General features: G+C 46.7%; 1 protein-coding gene and 1 non-coding gene across 2 annotated transcripts; both read left to right on the forward strand.

Annotated features, from left to right (window-relative positions):
- Positions 1-933: 933 nt before the first annotated feature.
- Positions 934-1,005, forward strand: TRNAA-UGC (transfer RNA alanine (anticodon UGC)). The gene has a single exon. It is a non-coding gene; the product is annotated as a tRNA-Ala (tRNA).
- Positions 1,006-8,817: 7,812 nt separating this feature from the next.
- UBC (ubiquitin C) lies at positions 8,818-11,901 on the forward strand. The gene is made up of 2 exons (XM_053588148.1): positions 8,818-9,021; positions 10,228-11,901. The coding sequence occupies exon 2, from the start codon at positions 10,231-10,233 to the stop codon at positions 11,830-11,832; it is 1,602 nt and encodes a 533-aa protein (XP_053444123.1). The 5' UTR covers positions 8,818-9,021; positions 10,228-10,230; the 3' UTR covers positions 11,833-11,901.
- The last annotated feature ends 4,920 nt before the right edge of the window (positions 11,902-16,821 follow it).

A 16,821-nucleotide genomic window follows, 5' to 3' on the forward strand; every position in this document is an offset into this window, starting at 1 on the left:
ATGAATTATTTTGATTTGCTTTTATTAAATTCTAAAACCCATTACAACATACAAAATTTTAATTTAGAATAAAATTTTTTACCATCCCCCTGTTTACTGCAGTGTTAGCCACATAGCAAAGATATGGACCCACCTAAGTGTCCATCAACAAATGAATGGATGTAGGAAAAAATGGTCTTTATACATAATGAAATATTATGAAAAAAGAAAGAAATCTCGGAGGCTGAGGCAGGAGAATCGCTTAAGCCCAGGAGTTGGAGGTTGCTGTGAGCTGTGTGATGTCAAGGCACTCTACCGAGGGCCATAAAGTAGTGAGACTCTGTCTCTACAAAAAAAAAAAAAAGAAAGAAATCCTGTCATTCGTACTAACATGGATGAGCTTGGAAGATATTATGTTAAATGATATAAACCAGGCACAGAATGATAAATACTGCATGGTCTCATATGTGGAAACTAAAGAAGTTGAGCTCATAGAAGTAAAGGGTAAAGGGTAGAACCGTGGTTACTACAATTGGGGAAGGGAAAAGGGTAGCCAAGGTTTGGTTAAGTACAGGTAAACAGGAAGAATGAATTCTAGTGTTCTATAGTACTAGAAGGTGACTATAATCAACAATAACTTATTTTATGTTTCAAATAGCCCGAAGAACAGATATGGAACATTCTCACAACACATACACACACATACCACATGTGAGCACACAGGAAAGATAAATGTTTTGAGTAATGGATATGCTAATTACCCTGATTTGAACATTACACATGTATAGATGTATCAAAACATCATACTGTACCCCATAAATATGTAGAATTAGTCAATTAAAATAATGATAAAAAACAAGAATAGAAATAAACACATACAAAAAGAAAAATGAAAAAAAAAACTTTAAGAATATAGTATAGCAGAGATTTTCAAGATAGGGAGTGGAAAGGGAGGGGGATGTAGCTCAGTGGTAGAGCGCATGCTTTGCATGTATGAGGTCCCGGGTTCGATCCCCGGCATCTCCACTCAGACTTTTTCTTAATTTATGGTTTCATATTATTAAAGTGCCAGTAAGGGAAATTAGTATCACTATGGGATTTCCATGATAAGCATGATCTTCTCATTCTGAATTCCCTAACATTCAGAATGAGATCCAAATGTAGATTAGTTCTTATAAGGCAGAAGTGGGTAATTAGCATAAAAACCTAAAGGCAAAACTTGACTCAGCAATGAAAACCACAGCAAAAGTGAGCAGAACAATTCTTTTGGGAATTTACTCTATGTTTGGTGGCACTGTGATGCACTTAACTGGCCTAAAGAACTCATTCTTGGCCATCAGGGTGCAAGCGTGTAAGTCACCTGCAGGTCTGAGCTACTCTGCTTGTCAGTTCTCTTCCTTTCTGTTGTGGGCAACACACCATTCACAGAGGGAGTGAGAGCACATGCTGTGGAAATAAGATGGAATCACAGGCTAGGGCCAACATGACACAGCTGGTCTGGTTGTTTCCTGCCTGACCTTCACCCCGACTCCCATTTTTACTGTTTTGTAAATTTAGCTCCCACCCTGAAGAGGTCTATCTTTAGTAGTTTAGGTGGATGATTTAGGAGATTTTTTGTTTTGTTTTGGTTTTGAGACAGAGTCTCACTTTGTCATCCTTGGTAAAGGGCCATGGCATCTTAACTCACAGCGACCTCAAATTCTTGGGCTCCAATGATTCTCTTGCTTCAGCCTCCCAAGAAGCTACAGGTGCCCTCCACAATGCCCAGCTATTTTTAGAGATGGGGGTCTCGCTTTTGCTCAGGATGGTCTCAAACCTGTGAGCTCAGGCAATCTACCTGCCTCGGCCTCTCAAGGTGCTAGGATTACAGGCCTGAGCCACCTTGCCTGGCCTGAGATTAACTCTTTTTTTTTTTAGAGACAGAGTCTTACTTTGTTGCCCTCGGTAGAGTGCTGTGACATCACAGCTCACAGCAACCTCCAGCTCTTGGGCTTAGGCAATTCTCCTGCCTCAGCCTCCCAAGCAGCTGGGACTACAGGTGCCCACCACAACACCCAGCTATTTTTTGTTGTAATTTGGGCAGGGCCAGGTTCGAACCCACCACCCTCCATATATGAAGCCAGCGCCCTACTCACTGAGATTAACTTTTGAATTGCAATGTTGTTTGGCCAAAATGTGGAAACAGCCTAAATGCCCACCAACCCAGGAATGGATTAACAAGCTGTGGTATATGTATACCATAGAATACTATTCAGCCATTAAAAAAAAAAAATGGAGACTTTAAATCCTTCGTATTAACCTGGATGGAAGTGGAAGACATTATTCTTAGTAAGGCATCACAAGAATGGAGAAGCATGAATCTTATGTACTCAATTTTGATATGAGGACAATTAAGGTTATGGGGGGGGAGGAAAAGCAGAGAGAGGTAAGGAGGGACGGGGGTGGGACCTTGGTGTGTGCCACACCTTCTGGAGGCAAGACATGATTGCGAGAGGGACTTTACCTAACAAATGCAATCAGTGTAACCTGGCTTATTGTACCCTCAATGAATCCCCAACAATAAAAAAATAATAATTAGGGGGGCAGCACTTGTGGCTCAGTGAGTTGGGCGCCGGCCCCATATGCTGAGGGTGGCGGGTTCAAACCCAGCCCTGGCCAAACTGCAACAAAAAAATAGCCGGGCGTTGTGGCGGGCGCCTGTAGTCCCAGCTGCTCGGGAGGCTGAGGTAAGAGAATCACGTAAGCCCAAGAGTTAGAGGTTGCTGTGAGCTGTGTGACGCCACAGCACTGTACCGAGGGCGGTACAGTGAGACTCTGTCTCTACAAAAAAAAAAAAAATAATAATAATAATTATGGCAGCGACCGTGGCTCAAAGGAGTAGGGCGCTGGCCCCATATGCCAGAGGTGGCGGGTTCAAATCCAGCCTCAGCCAAAATTGCAAAAAAAAGAAATGTTGTTTGGCATCATGAGTCATAGTGATTATTGTTTACAGTGTGTTCTGCCGGTTATTGTTTAAGATAAGGGTTAACATGGTCTTCACTTTGACCTTAAATGTATAAAACTGTAATTTTTTTTTTTTTTTTTGTAGAGACAGAGTCTCACTTTATGGCCCTCAGTAGAGTGCCGTGGCCTCACACAGCTCACAACAACCTCCAACTCCTGGGCTTAAGCGATTCTCTTGCCTCAGCCTCCGGAGCAGCTGGGACTACAGGCGCCCGCCACAACGCCCGGCTTTTTTTTGGTTGCAGTTTGGCCGGGGCCGGGTTTGAACCCGCCACCCTCAGTATATGGGGCCGGCGCCCTACCAACTGAGCCATAGGAGCCACCCAAAACTGTAATGTTGAAAATGGAAAATCAGACCAGTCAAGGTGGCTCACACCTGTAATCCTAGTACTCTGGGAGGCCAAGACAGGTGGATTGCCTGAGCTCAGGGGTTCGAGACCAGCCTGAGCAAAAGACAGACCCCCATTGGACCAATCTGGATGGACCTGGTCTTTGCAAAGCTTTCACGTAATCCCGGGTACTTGGGAGGCTGAGACAAGAGGATCACTTAAGCCCAAGAGTTTGAGGTTGCTGTGAGCTATAACGCTACAGCACTCTACCAAGGGCCTCAAAGTGAGACTCTGTCTCAAAAAGTATATATGCATGCTTGGCGCCTGTGGCTCAAGCAGCTAAGGTGCCAGCCACATACACTTGAGCTGGCAGGTTCAAATCCAGCCTGGGCCTGCCAAACAACAATGACGGCTGCAACCAAAACATAGCCGGCTGTTGTGGCAGGAGCCTGTAGTCCCAGCTACTTGGGAGGTGGAGGCAGGAGAATCATTTGAGCCCTGGAGTTGGAGATTGCTGTGAGCTGTGATGGCACAGTGTTCCACCTAGGGCAACAGCTTGAGGCTCTGTCTCAAAAAAAAGAAAGAAAAGAAAATCAGAACAGGGCGCTGTTCTGGAGAGGCTACTCACTCTTCTCCAGAATCCCAGCCTTCTGACAAAGTTTGGTGGACCTATCCCTCCATCTCTGCATAGTGACACGTGGCCAGACCCTCTTCATCCCATAATAGGAGTACCCAGACTTGCCTCCCCACGCCCAGTTTGGCTTCTGCTTCATCAGTAACATGTCACAAAGGGGCATAAGAAATCAGTGACTTTAATGAACATTCTGTTTAAATTTATATTCATATCCTGTTTCTCTGTTTTATCATTAAAAATAAAAGATATACTTTTATAGAAAGAAGGGATTCAGTTACATTCTATGAGTGCAGTAACTGAATTCCTCCCTGTTGCCTCCTCTCATTTACTTGACTTCATCTGTTACATGGTCAAAGCCTCTAATGTCCGATCTGGATGGACCTGGTCTTTGCAAACCTTTCTTTTATGAGATAAGGAAACTGAAATCTGTGGAGTGACTCACCAGTGAGGTGGTGACACAGTGGTGACAACTTTTGCTTCTAATGAGCTTTGGTGAAGGTTATTTCTCCCTAAATGTCAATAAGTTTTGTTTTGTTTTTTTTTTGTTTTTTTGAAACAGAGTCTCTTTGTCACCCTAGGTAGAGTGCCGTGGCGTCACAGCTCACAGCAACCTCAGACTCTTGGGCTTAAGTGATTATTCTCTTGCCTCAGTCTCTCAGGTAGCTGGGACTACAGGCCCCTGCCACAACACCCACGCTATTTTTCAGAGACAGGGTCTCGCTCTTGCTCAGGCTGGTCTCAAATGTGTGAACTCAAGCAATCCACCCACCTCAGCCTTGCAAGTGCTGGAATTACAGGTGTGCCCCTCAACAAGGTTTTAAGGGAAAAAATGTTGAAGGTTATTTCTAAAGTGATGAGGCCTAACACAGAACTGATTATGTGCTTCTGTTTTACTTTGTATCTTATAATTATTTCTAATAGCACATAACAAGGAAAAAATATCATGAGGAGTTGTTATTGTTAAAGCCTTGTGTAGGAAATAAGAGTTTTCCAAAAAAAAAATTGTGAATCTTTAAGAGAAAATGTTTTTCCAACAATTAAAATTTATTTTAGATTAAATGAAGCCCTCTATATGAGGTTACTGGAGTAGTCACATTCATAGAGGTAGGGAGTGGAATGGTGGGTGCCAGGACCTTGGGGACTGAGGAATGGGGAGTTGATTAATGGGGACAGAGTTTCAGTTTCACAACATAAAAACAGTTCTGGAGATGGATGGTAATGATGGTGGCAGTCATCCCGGGATGTGAATGTACATAACAATACTGAACTGTACACTTTAAAATGGTAAATTTTATGTCCTATGTATTTTACTACAATTTAAAAACAAAGACAAACACAAAAACAAAGACCAGGGCGGCGCCTGTGGCTCAGTGAGTAGGGCGCCGGCCCCATGTGCCAAGGGTGGTGGGTTCAGACCCAGCCCCAGCCAAACTGCAACAACAACAACAAAAATAGCCGGGTGTTGTGGCGGGCGCCTGTAGTCCCAGCTGCTCGGGAGGCTGAGGCAAGAGAATCGCGTAAGCCCAAGAATTAGAGGTGGCTGCCAGCTGTGTGACACCACGGTACTCTACCCAAGGGCGGTACAGTGAGACTCTGTCTCTACAAAAAAAAAAAAAAAACAAAGACCAAATAGGTTAAATAACTTCCAAAAATTATAGAAGTTAAAGTCTATTTTGAAAAAGGCTCAGATCTTATGTTTTCATAAATATACACAAAGATAGGTTACCATAGACAAACTTAAGAGACCAGAACTTAAGTCTGACTTTGACATATGCAAGATGAATTGGTTATTTTTAAGATGCAGCCTCTTGTGTTCTGCCACACCATTCAAAAGCACATTTGTGAACAAGAAAAAGAATAAAATCCCTTGGGCTTTTTTTTTTTCCTGTTTGCAAAGCCTCTAAGGTCAGAAACCTTTGACAACCTTTTATGGTTATATAACTGATGACAAAGCAAGGCAAACCCTTCCCACCCAGCTCTCTGATTTCACCCTTTCTCTTGGAGGGAGAATGTTTGCTGATCTTTGTACTCTCAGATAGCTTCTTGGTGTTGGATTAAGTCACATACAAGGTTGTGACCTTGGGAGACTGAATTCTTCCAGGGAAGGAAGAAAAAGCTGGCAGACAAACAGGCACGAGTCCACCCCCACCCTCCCAGGCTGCAGCCCAGCATCCAGACCCTTTGTGAGCTCAGCCAATCACGTGCTCAAGCCTGCCCGCCAATCCCTCCCTGTTGCTGGGCCTCTGTCCCTTTTTCATTGGTGCCAGCTCTGAAGCAATCTTTTGTGGGGAGCGTGCAAAGGATGGATCTGTGGGTGGAATGAACCTATAATGGATCCAATGACTCATCTTGCTTCTCGTACATTCTAGCACATCCCATTCTAGGTCAGGAGGGTTTAGGTTTTAGGAGCGTGACTTGATACCTGAGTCATGAGTCCAAGTGGGACATTTAGACTTAAGGGAGCCCTTTTCAGAAAATGAAAAAGCAGTTGTAACAACATAAACCCTCTCTAGGGCAGGGTTTCTTAACTTGCACTAGTGACATTTTGGGCCTAATGACTCTGTTGTGGGGGGCCTGTCTACTGCTCAATGTCCAGCAGGACCCTGGCATCTACCACTAGGCGCTAGCAGTAGCCCCCATACCTGTTGCCGCCTTCACAGTTGTAACCCCAAATGCCACCTGACATTGCCAAATGCCCCTGTGAAGGGCACCTCACTCCTAGCTGATAACTGCCCTTCTTAAGACATCTGTCACCTCTACTTCAGAAGGCCATTTTCTTTTCCCTTCCCTGATCCCAGCGCTCTTGGAGAAATGTTTGTTTCAAAAAACGGCCCTCTGGTGGACTTAAGTTAGGGACTGGTGGGGCCTTTTTGATAATTTTTTCTGCTAGAAACATAAGTTTCTCTTTGGAGCTAACCCTTCTTCCCCCATTTCCAACTCTGTCCCTGAGCTCCTCTTCCTTCTCTTTTCCTCCTCCTTCCTTCCCTTCTTCCCCTGCCTCTGTAATCAGGGCTGGTTTTCTCTGTACCTTTCAGACCTTTGTCACAAAGCTGATGACTCAGCCTTTAAACATGAATCACATGGCTTGCAGCAAAGCAACAGCCAGAAACTCACAGGGTGTGGTTTGAAGCCAGGTCTGCTCACCTTAGAAAGAATCTCAGCTTTTTGTTTCTTTAAAAAGTTCTTCCTGAAATGTAGAAATAACCTTTGCAGAAATCTGCTTTGGAAATCATTGGGTCTCCTGCCAACCCTGGAAAACGACATTTTATATAAATAAGTTGTGGTAAAAATAAAAACACTGGCTGGTGAACCTTTTTTCCTCCCTTTTATCAAAATGGAATTTGCCTGTAGAAATACAATTCACATTTCACACATTTAAATTTTTCCCCCACAATCACAGAGGACTCAGATCCAATGCGTGTCTTTCATTGTTTCCCAGTAACGCATTCTCTTTGGCAAATGTTAAAAATTATACAGGTTAAAGTCTATTTTGAAAAAGGTGCAGACCTTGTATTTTCATAAATGCAAGGTTACCATAGAAAATACCCAGCAGTTTTGTTTTGATTCATGTTTTAAGCATAATCTTTATAATTTAAAACAAGAATGCAGCCTCTTCCTAAAGGCAGGACACTTTATTAGTAGCTTCCTTTTTTTAATCTTTGTTCTGGAAGGCTTTAAGGGTAGAAATCAAAGTAACGCTCGTTACCCACACATTTGTGGAAACAGTATTTGTAGAAGAGCCAGAAGGAAAGCTGCTGGAGAATTAAGGACATTAGGGAGACATTTCACTATAAACCTATAAAAGCCCACGTGAAAATTTCATCAGAGGCATATATTTTAAAACCATTTAAGAAGGACACATAGGGATCACGAAACAGGATGTGGTGAAAATAAAACCTAGCTGGTGAGCTTTTTTCTCCCTCCCTTTTTAATCAAAATGGACCGAGCCTGTAGAATTACATTTCATATTTGACATTCGTGTTTGAACTATCAGGCGTAAATGGGTTCAATTTCTGAGCAAACATCTACAGAACAGAAATTTCGGGGCTTCCCTGTGGACACGGAGCACAACCTCCTCCACCCCGAGACGCCCAGAATTAACCGGAACGGCCTCGGAAAGTCCGGTGCCGGCAGCCTTCGGCTCCAGCTCCAATAGTTTTAAGGCGCTGTGTGGATTCTCCACGTTTCTGTCCCAAATTCCACCTGAACACACCAGAGTCATTTCCCCACAGGAAAGTTATCTTTCGGTTTTCAGTTTGGGGGACCGCCTGCTTGTCCCCAAGGCCCGAGGCCCTGGCCGGCGTCCGGAGTCGAGATTTGCCGAGTCACGGCCCTTGTCCCGACGCCCGCTCGGCGGGGGATGGGCTCGGCCGCCTCGGGCGGGGTCGCGTGGCCGCCGGGAGCCCGAGTCCCGGGCCCGGGCCGGCGGCAGGGGAGTTTAGCGAAACAAAAACACCGTCATTATCTTAAAAATAACCCAAAATAATAATTCGTCAGTGACGCAGAGAGTGTTCCAAGGGTGCGGGGAATCAACCCTGCAGGGGGCACTCGGCCCGAGGCCTCTGTCCGCCCAGGGCGGGTCTCGCGCCCGGCGGAGACCGTTGGTGCCGAGAGGAGGGGGCGCCGGGGCCGGGGGTAAGAAACCTGGGCCTCCTGCCCGCTCCGGGATTCGTGGGATCCGCGCCCTGTTTTCCTTCCTCCTCACAACCAGCTCCCCTCCCCCCGGGCACCGTCCACGTTGTGTCGCTGCGCGCAGCAAGCGCGCTGATCCCTCCGCCGGGCTGCTCAGATGGGCAGCCCAGTTCCCATGGATTCATCCCTAAAGCTCCTATGTCAGGAGAAGAACATGCTTTTGAAGATAACTAAATGACTCTGGGCACTTATTTTTTTTTTCCTGGAGACCGGAACGTGCTGGAAAAAAGTAGTCCATTCTCGGCGTTTCTGCGGAAGGATCTCCTCGGGGCGGTTTACCGAAGAAGGCTATATAAGGAAGCGCCGGGTGTGGCGCAGCGAGTTCCGCCGAGGCCGGGAGTTGAGTTGCTGTTTCTCAGTGTCAGCTGCTGACATCGCTACTTGGTAAGTGAAGGGCTGTTGAAGTTGGCTCGCGGCTTAGTGACTGTCCGGCCGCGAGGAAGGCCGACTGGTTGCCCACCCGCCCGCCCGCGGGGTGGGAGAGACAGCCGACGCTCTCAGTCGCCCAGGACTCGGGAGCGGGGTGGCCCTGAAGGGGAGGAACGCAGCAAAATGACAGCGGTTTCCGAGCCCATATCGGAAGGAGCCTGACTATAAGGAGCCCTGTGAGGTCGGCGAGATGAGATTGGGGACGATGATGGGAGGAAAACACGGAAGGGTCCTGAGGCCTTAATTAAGGCGAGGGATGACGAAATGCTGTTAGACCGGGGGGCACTGTTTAGGGACTCTGACGAAAAGTCCGGTGTTTCGCGGTTTGCCCGGGAAGGTCTTGCTTTCGTTACTGTTGAGGCGGCGACTATGGCGGAACTGATCAGCACTCCCGGGGGGCGGGGAGGTCGGGGGCGCAGCGCGCCGTTACAGTCACGTGACGTCACCTCTTAATGTTGGCTCATAATGTGGGGTGGGGCCACCTGCCGGTGTGTGTGTGGTAGGTTTCAGTCGGACGCAGGACGCAGGGCGTGGGCCTGGAGTAGACCTTCCTGCATTGACAGGGGCCAGACGTCTGGTGAGAGGGGATAAGTGCAGGCTAATTCGAGAGGAGGGATGGGTGAGGAAAGGAAGAGTGGAGGTGGGGTGGGGTCTTGGTGTATACCACACCTTTTGGGGGCAAGACAAGATTGTAATAGGGACTTTACCTAACGAATTCCATCAGTAACCTGCTTTCTTGTATCCTCAATGAATCCCCAACAATAAAAAAAAGTAACTTAAGAATATAACACTGGTGTGGTGGGCGCCTGTAGTCCCAGCTGCTTGGGAGGCTGAGGCAAGAGAATCGTGTAAGCCCAAGAGTTAGAGGTTGCTGTGAGCCGTGTGACGCCACGGCACTCTACCCGAGGGCAGTATAGGGAGACTCTGTCTCTACAAAGAAAAAGAATGTAACATTGGTTAGATTTCTAAGCTTTGCCTCCTGGGTTTTCACTGGTCAGTCAGGTCTGATGTGCGTGTTTAGTGAAGTTTCTTAGGCAAGATTTTTTCCTTTTTTAGTCTTAGGGCCAATATAAAATGATGTTTTAACTTTGAGCATTGGGACGGCTAGTGAAATGTCCGCTAAACTCTTCTGGTGGTTTTTGTTCTCTTTGGTTGTAACAGACAATGCAGATCTTTGTGAAGACCCTGACCGGCAAGACCATCACCCTCGAGGTTGAGCCCAGCGACACCATTGAGAATGTCAAGGCAAAGATCCAAGACAAAGAAGGCATCCCCCCTGACCAGCAGAGGCTGATCTTTGCCGGGAAGCAGCTGGAAGATGGGCGCACCCTGTCTGACTACAACATCCAGAAAGAGTCCACCCTGCACCTGGTGCTTCGTCTCAGAGGTGGAATGCAGATCTTTGTGAAGACGCTGACCGGTAAGACCATCACCCTTGAGGTTGAGCCCAGTGATACCATTGAGAATGTCAAGGCAAAGATCCAAGACAAGGAAGGTATCCCTCCTGACCAGCAGAGGCTGATCTTTGCCGGGAAGCAGCTGGAAGATGGGCGTACCCTGTCTGACTACAACATCCAGAAGGAGTCCACCCTGCACCTGGTGCTTCGTCTCAGAGGTGGGATGCAGATCTTTGTGAAGACCCTGACTGGCAAGACCATCACTCTCGAGGTTGAGCCCAGTGACACCATTGAGAATGTCAAGGCAAAGATCCAAGATAAAGAAGGCATCCCTCCTGACCAGCAGAGGCTGATCTTTGCCGGGAAGCAGCTGGAAGATGGGCGCACCCTGTCTGACTACAACATCCAGAAAGAGTCCACCCTGCACCTGGTGCTTCGTCTCAGAGGTGGGATGCAGATCTTCGTGAAGACGCTGACCGGCAAGACCATCACCCTTGAGGTCGAGCCCAGTGACACCATTGAGAATGTCAAGGCAAAGATCCAAGATAAAGAAGGTATCCCTCCTGACCAGCAGAGGCTGATCTTTGCTGGGAAGCAACTGGAAGATGGGCGCACCCTGTCTGACTACAACATCCAGAAAGAGTCCACCCTGCACCTGGTGCTTCGTCTCAGAGGTGGAATGCAGATCTTCGTGAAGACCCTGACCGGCAAGACCATCACCCTCGAGGTCGAGCCCAGTGATACCATTGAGAATGTCAAGGCAAAGATCCAAGACAAGGAAGGTATCCCTCCTGACCAGCAGAGGCTGATCTTTGCCGGGAAGCAGCTGGAAGATGGGCGCACCCTGTCTGACTACAACATCCAGAAAGAGTCCACCCTGCACCTGGTGCTTCGTCTCAGAGGTGGGATGCAGATCTTCGTGAAGACCCTGACCGGCAAGACCATCACCCTCGAGGTTGAGCCCAGTGATACCATTGAGAATGTCAAGGCAAAGATCCAAGACAAGGAAGGTATCCCTCCTGACCAGCAGAGGCTGATCTTTGCTGGGAAGCAGCTGGAAGATGGGCGCACCCTGTCTGACTATAACATCCAGAAAGAATCCACCCTGCACCTGGTGCTTCGTCTCAGAGGTGGGATGCAGATCTTCGTGAAGACGCTGACCGGTAAGACCATCACCCTTGAGGTCGAGCCCAGTGATACCATTGAGAATGTCAAGGCAAAGATCCAAGACAAGGAAGGTATCCCTCCTGACCAGCAGAGGCTGATCTTTGCCGGGAAGCAGCTGGAAGATGGGCGTACCCTGTCTGACTACAACATCCAGAAAGAGTCCACCCTGCACTTGGTCCTGCGCTTGAGGGGAGGTGTCTAAGTTTCCCATTCTAAGCTTTCAACAAATTTCATTGCACTTTTCTTTCAATAAAGTTGTTGCATTCCCAAATAATGTGATTTTTCTTTTAAAGTTACGGTTCTTTTAGAGTTACAATGGGGTCTTGGGGGGGGGGTCTTAAGTTTTCAAATACTGTGATTATGAGGTAAGAGATGGTCAATGATGGCAGATTTGTATGGAATTGTAACAGGTGGTACAAATAAAAACCATATTCAGGGGTGGAAGTTGTTTTTCATAGGTGGATTTACTGTGGTTTGGTGTAAGACAACTGAAAAGTAGAAAGTTTCTCCGGCACCAGAAAGTGTTTGGAAGGGATCTAGGTAAGAAACAGCTTTAATACATAACTCTGTATAAATGTACATTGAACTCATTTGGTCAGATTGTTTATTTTGTTTTGAGACAGAGCCTCAAGCTATCATCCTGGATAGAGTGCTGTGGCATCACAGCTCATAGCAACCTCCCAACTCTACCGGGCTTAAGCAATTCTCTTGCCTCAGCCTCCCAAGTAGCTGGGACTACAAGCACCTGCTACAATGCCCGGCTATTTTTTTTTGGTTGTGGTTGTCATTGTTTGGCAGGCCTAGGCTGGATTTGAACCCACCAGCTCTGGTGTACATGGCTGGCACCTTTGCTGCTTGAGTTACAGGCGCCAAGCCAGTCAGATTTTTTTTTTTTTTTTGTAGAGACAGAGTCTCACTTTACTGCCCTCAGTAGAGTGCCGTGGTGTCACACGGCTCACAGCAACCTCCAGCTCTTGAGCTTACGTGATTCTCTTGCCTCAGCCTCCGGAGCAGCTGGGAGCCAGTCAGATTGTTTTAAAAGGATGTGGCAGGTAATGTGTATTAAATGTGTAATTGCAAATTATGTAGGATAGGAATTAATGGTTGAAGAATAAAAGCTGTTAAGTTACTGTTGAGATTGTCAAAATGAACTTGATTTTTCAAATTTTAGGTAGTGGTTATTGATGGGTTTTTTCTTTTTTTTTGATTTGAGACAGCTTGAAGCTGTCGCCCTGGGTAGATTGCTGTTGCATCACAGCTCACAGCAACCTCCAACTCTGGGCTCAAGCGATTCTGCCTCCCATCTCCCAAGTAGCTGGGACTACGGGCGCCCATGGCCTGGCTATTTTTGGTTGTAGCTGTCATTGGCAGGCCTGGGCTGGATTCGAGCCCACCAGCTCAGGTGTATGTGGCTGGGGCCTTAGCTGCTTGAGCCACAGGCGCCGAGCCAGATGGTTTTTTTCCTGAGATGGTCTGTCTCTTCCTAGGCTGGAGGGCTGTGATTTCAGCCTAGCTTATACGTCTGGCCACCATGCCCAGCTAGTTTTTCTGTAATAGAGATGAAGTCTTGCTCTTGCTGGTCTTGAACTCATAAGCCTTGGCCACGTAGAGTGCTAGGATTACAAGCATGGAGCTGCCTCTTGCTGAAGGGTTTTTTTGATTTTAAGACAGAGTCTCACTATGTCACCCTCGGTAGAGTGCCCAGACTCTTGGGCTTAAGAGATTCTCTTGCCTCAGCCTCTGAAGTAGCTGGGACTACAGGCGGATGCCAAAACGTCCAGCTTTTTGCAGTTGTCGTTTTAGCTGGCCCAGGCTGAGTTCAAACCCTCAGCCTCGGTGTATGTGGCTGGTTCTCTACCCATTGGGCAACAAGTGCCACCCTGCTGAAGGTTTCTTCATGTCACCTAATTGGTGGGTATAGCAGTTGGGTTCTGGTCTTTATTGGCACAAGTGTTCTGTGGCAGTTGCCAAATCCATATGGTACTGGTAAGGAATTGCATGTCCTAACTAGAACCAAAGAAGGGAGTTTGGCAGGGAAGCTAGTTTAAACCCCCTGGTGGGCATCCCAGAAATCCAGAGGCCTGCCTGTTAAAGGACTAGAAAGTAGGGGCCAGGCATGGTGGCTCAGACCTGTAATCTTAATGCTCTTTGAGGCTGAGGCTAAGGCCCAGGTGGGTGAATAGCTTGAGCTCAGGAATTCAAGATCAGCCTGAAGGAGATGGAGACCCTGTCTCCATTAAAAGTAGAAAACTCGGATTGTGGCGGGTGCCTGTAAACCCTGCTACTCAGGAGAGTGAGGTAACACTTGAGCCCAAGAGTTTGAGGTTGCTGTGAGCTAGGATGATGCCACCCAGGGTGATAAGAGTGAGACTCTCACAAAAAAAAGGAGAGGAGGGATTCCTCTTTCCAAACAAACACTCCTTTTCTGCATTCCTTCAGTTTTAGGACATCTATGAATAACCTCTGCTCTAGAATAATTTTGTGTTGTAAAGCAGGTGAGGGTGAACAGGTTTAAACCAGTCCTAGCTTTAGGAGATCAATACATTTGAGGAATTTGCAAATCCATTTGCGTTTTTACTTAACGTTAACGGAAATGCTTATTTATGATAAAATTGAGTTTGCATGACTTGCCCATGTAACTGAGCACATAATGTCAGGAACATTACATACCCCAAGAAACCCAACTACCTACCAGGCTGGCAATCTCTTGTTAGTACGCTAGTCTTTGTGTGACCATCAGTAAAACCAGAGTGGTCTTGGTGTAGGGAGAAGAAACTTGAGTAGTGTCAAGTGACAGTCATGGTAAGGTTTGTGAATCAGTGTTGAGTGCTTTTTGAAAACAGGCTTCAAAGTTACATCCAGAAAGCAAATAAAGTCTGGTTAATAATGGTGTTACTGAGGGCTGGGTCATCTCAGTGTTAACAGCTCAGTGCACTTTAAGACAAATATGGACCCTGGGTGCATTGCACAGAGCCGAAAGGATCTTGGTGCAGGGAGCATTAGTCTATTTAATAAAGTGTGGCTAGGTATGGTGGCATGTTAACTGTAATTCCAGTTATTTGGGAGGCTGAAGGAGGATTTGAGCCTAGGGGTCAAAGATCATCCTGACAGGGAGAAGTCCCTGCCTCAAAAATTCTTAACCCCTGAGTTGAAAAAACAGCAGTGAATATTCAGTGAACACTTGACTCCTTGAACTAAAGTGCTATCAGGTTCAATGAGAGGAATTGGAGATAGGTGTGGGTAGTAGAAAGGTTTTGAAAAGCAGTTACAGAGCAATACAAGGACATTGATGAAACCGGCGATGATGAAAGTGAAATTTCCATATATGCTCTTAGGAAAAAAGACTAGAAATACATGGTATATTTGCCTTTTTTTTTTTTTATTAAAGAGACAAGAGTCTCTGTCGCCCTCAGTAGAGTGCTATGACGTCACAGCTCACAGCAACCTCCAGCTCTTGGGCTTTGGCGATTCTCTTGCCTCAGCCTCCTGAGTAGCTGGGACTACAGGCGCCTGCCACGACACCTGGCTATTTTATTGTTGCAGTTTGGCCGGGGCCGGGCTCAAACCCGCCACCCTCAGTATATGGGGCTGGCGCCCTTGCCTCTTGTTTCTAATTATAATGCATGCCTATGTACATATACTGGATGCACGGTTTATAAAGTCAAGGGTGACAGTAATCCACCTAGTGTACATATGTATGTGTACACACAAATCCAACCATTCTCAAGTTCTTTTCTCAGATTTTTTAAAACAAGGTAAATGGGGACATCTGTGTTAGCATATCTAGGTCTACCTCATTCTTTTTACTTTTGCTACTATTCCATTATAAGGATACCCTATACTTTAACCTGTCCACCAACATTTGTTCCAGGTTTTTGCTATTACATAGCTGCTGCAAAGTACATTCTTACACATCTTTTGTACACCAGTATTTCTGTTGGATAAGTTACTAACATTGGAACTGACAAAGGGACCATATTTTCATACTATTCTGCTTGGCAGGCCTAGGCTGGGTTCGAACCCACCAGCTCTGGTGTTATGTGGCTGGCGCCACTATTCTGTTTTTTTAAACTTTTTTTCTTTTTTTTTTGGAGACAGAGTCTCACTATGTCAACCTCAGTAGAGTACTGTAGCATCACAGCTCACAGCAACCTCAAACTCCTGGGCTTAAGCAATTCTCTTGCCTCAACCTCCCAAGTAGCGGGGACTACAGATGCCCGCCACAGCATCCAGCTATTTTGTTGTTGTTGTTGTCATTGTTATAGCAGGCATGGTCCGGGTTTGAACCCACCAGCCCCAGTGCTTGTGGCCGGCACCCTAACCAGTGAATTACAGGTGCCGAGCCTATTCTGTTTTTTTTTTTTTTTTTGTAGAGACAGAGTCTCACTTTATGGCCCTCGGTAGAGTGCCGTGGCCTCACACAGCTTACAGCAACCTCCAACTCCTGGGCTTAAGCGATTCTCTTGCCTCAGCCTCCCGAGTAGCTGGGACCACAGGCGCCCGCCACAACGCCCGGCTATTTTTTGGTTGCAGTTTGGCCGGGGCTGGGTTTGAACCCGCCACCCTCGGTATATGGGGCCGGCGCCCTACCAACTGAGCCACAGGCGCCGCCCACCCTATTCTGTTTTTTAATTTTGAATTTTTTTTTTTTGGAAACAGAGTCATCAAGCTGTTGCCCTGGGTAGAGTGCCACAACGCCCAGCTATTTTTTGGTTGCAGCCTTCATTGTTGTTTGGCAGGCCAGGGCTGGATTCAAACCTGCCAGCTCAGGTGTATGTGCCTGGCGCCTTAGCCACTTGAGCCACAGGCACCGAGCCTGATTTTTTAAAAATGTGAAATATGGGCTCAGCACCTGTAGTTCAAGTGGCTAAGGTGCCAGCCACATACACCAGAGCTGGTGGGTTCGAATCCAGCCCGGGCCTGCCAAACAACAATGACAACTACAACCAAAAAATAGTTGGGCCTTGTGGCAGGTGACTGTAGTCCCAGCTACTTGGGAGGCTGAGGCAGGAGAGTCGCTTAAGCCCAAGAGTTTGAGGTTGCTGTGAGCTGTGATGCGACAGCACTCTACCCAGGCGACAGCTTGAGGCTCTATCTCAAAAAAAAAAAAAAAAAGTGAACTATAGGATTTCAAGAGGTGGAACTTGAGGCCAAAGAGCAAAATCTACTTTGATGATACCTCATTAAAAGA

The sequence above is a fragment of the Nycticebus coucang genome, chromosome 4 (assembly GCF_027406575.1).
Source record: "Nycticebus coucang isolate mNycCou1 chromosome 4, mNycCou1.pri, whole genome shotgun sequence".
Lineage (NCBI taxonomy): Eukaryota > Metazoa > Chordata > Mammalia > Primates > Lorisidae > Nycticebus > Nycticebus coucang.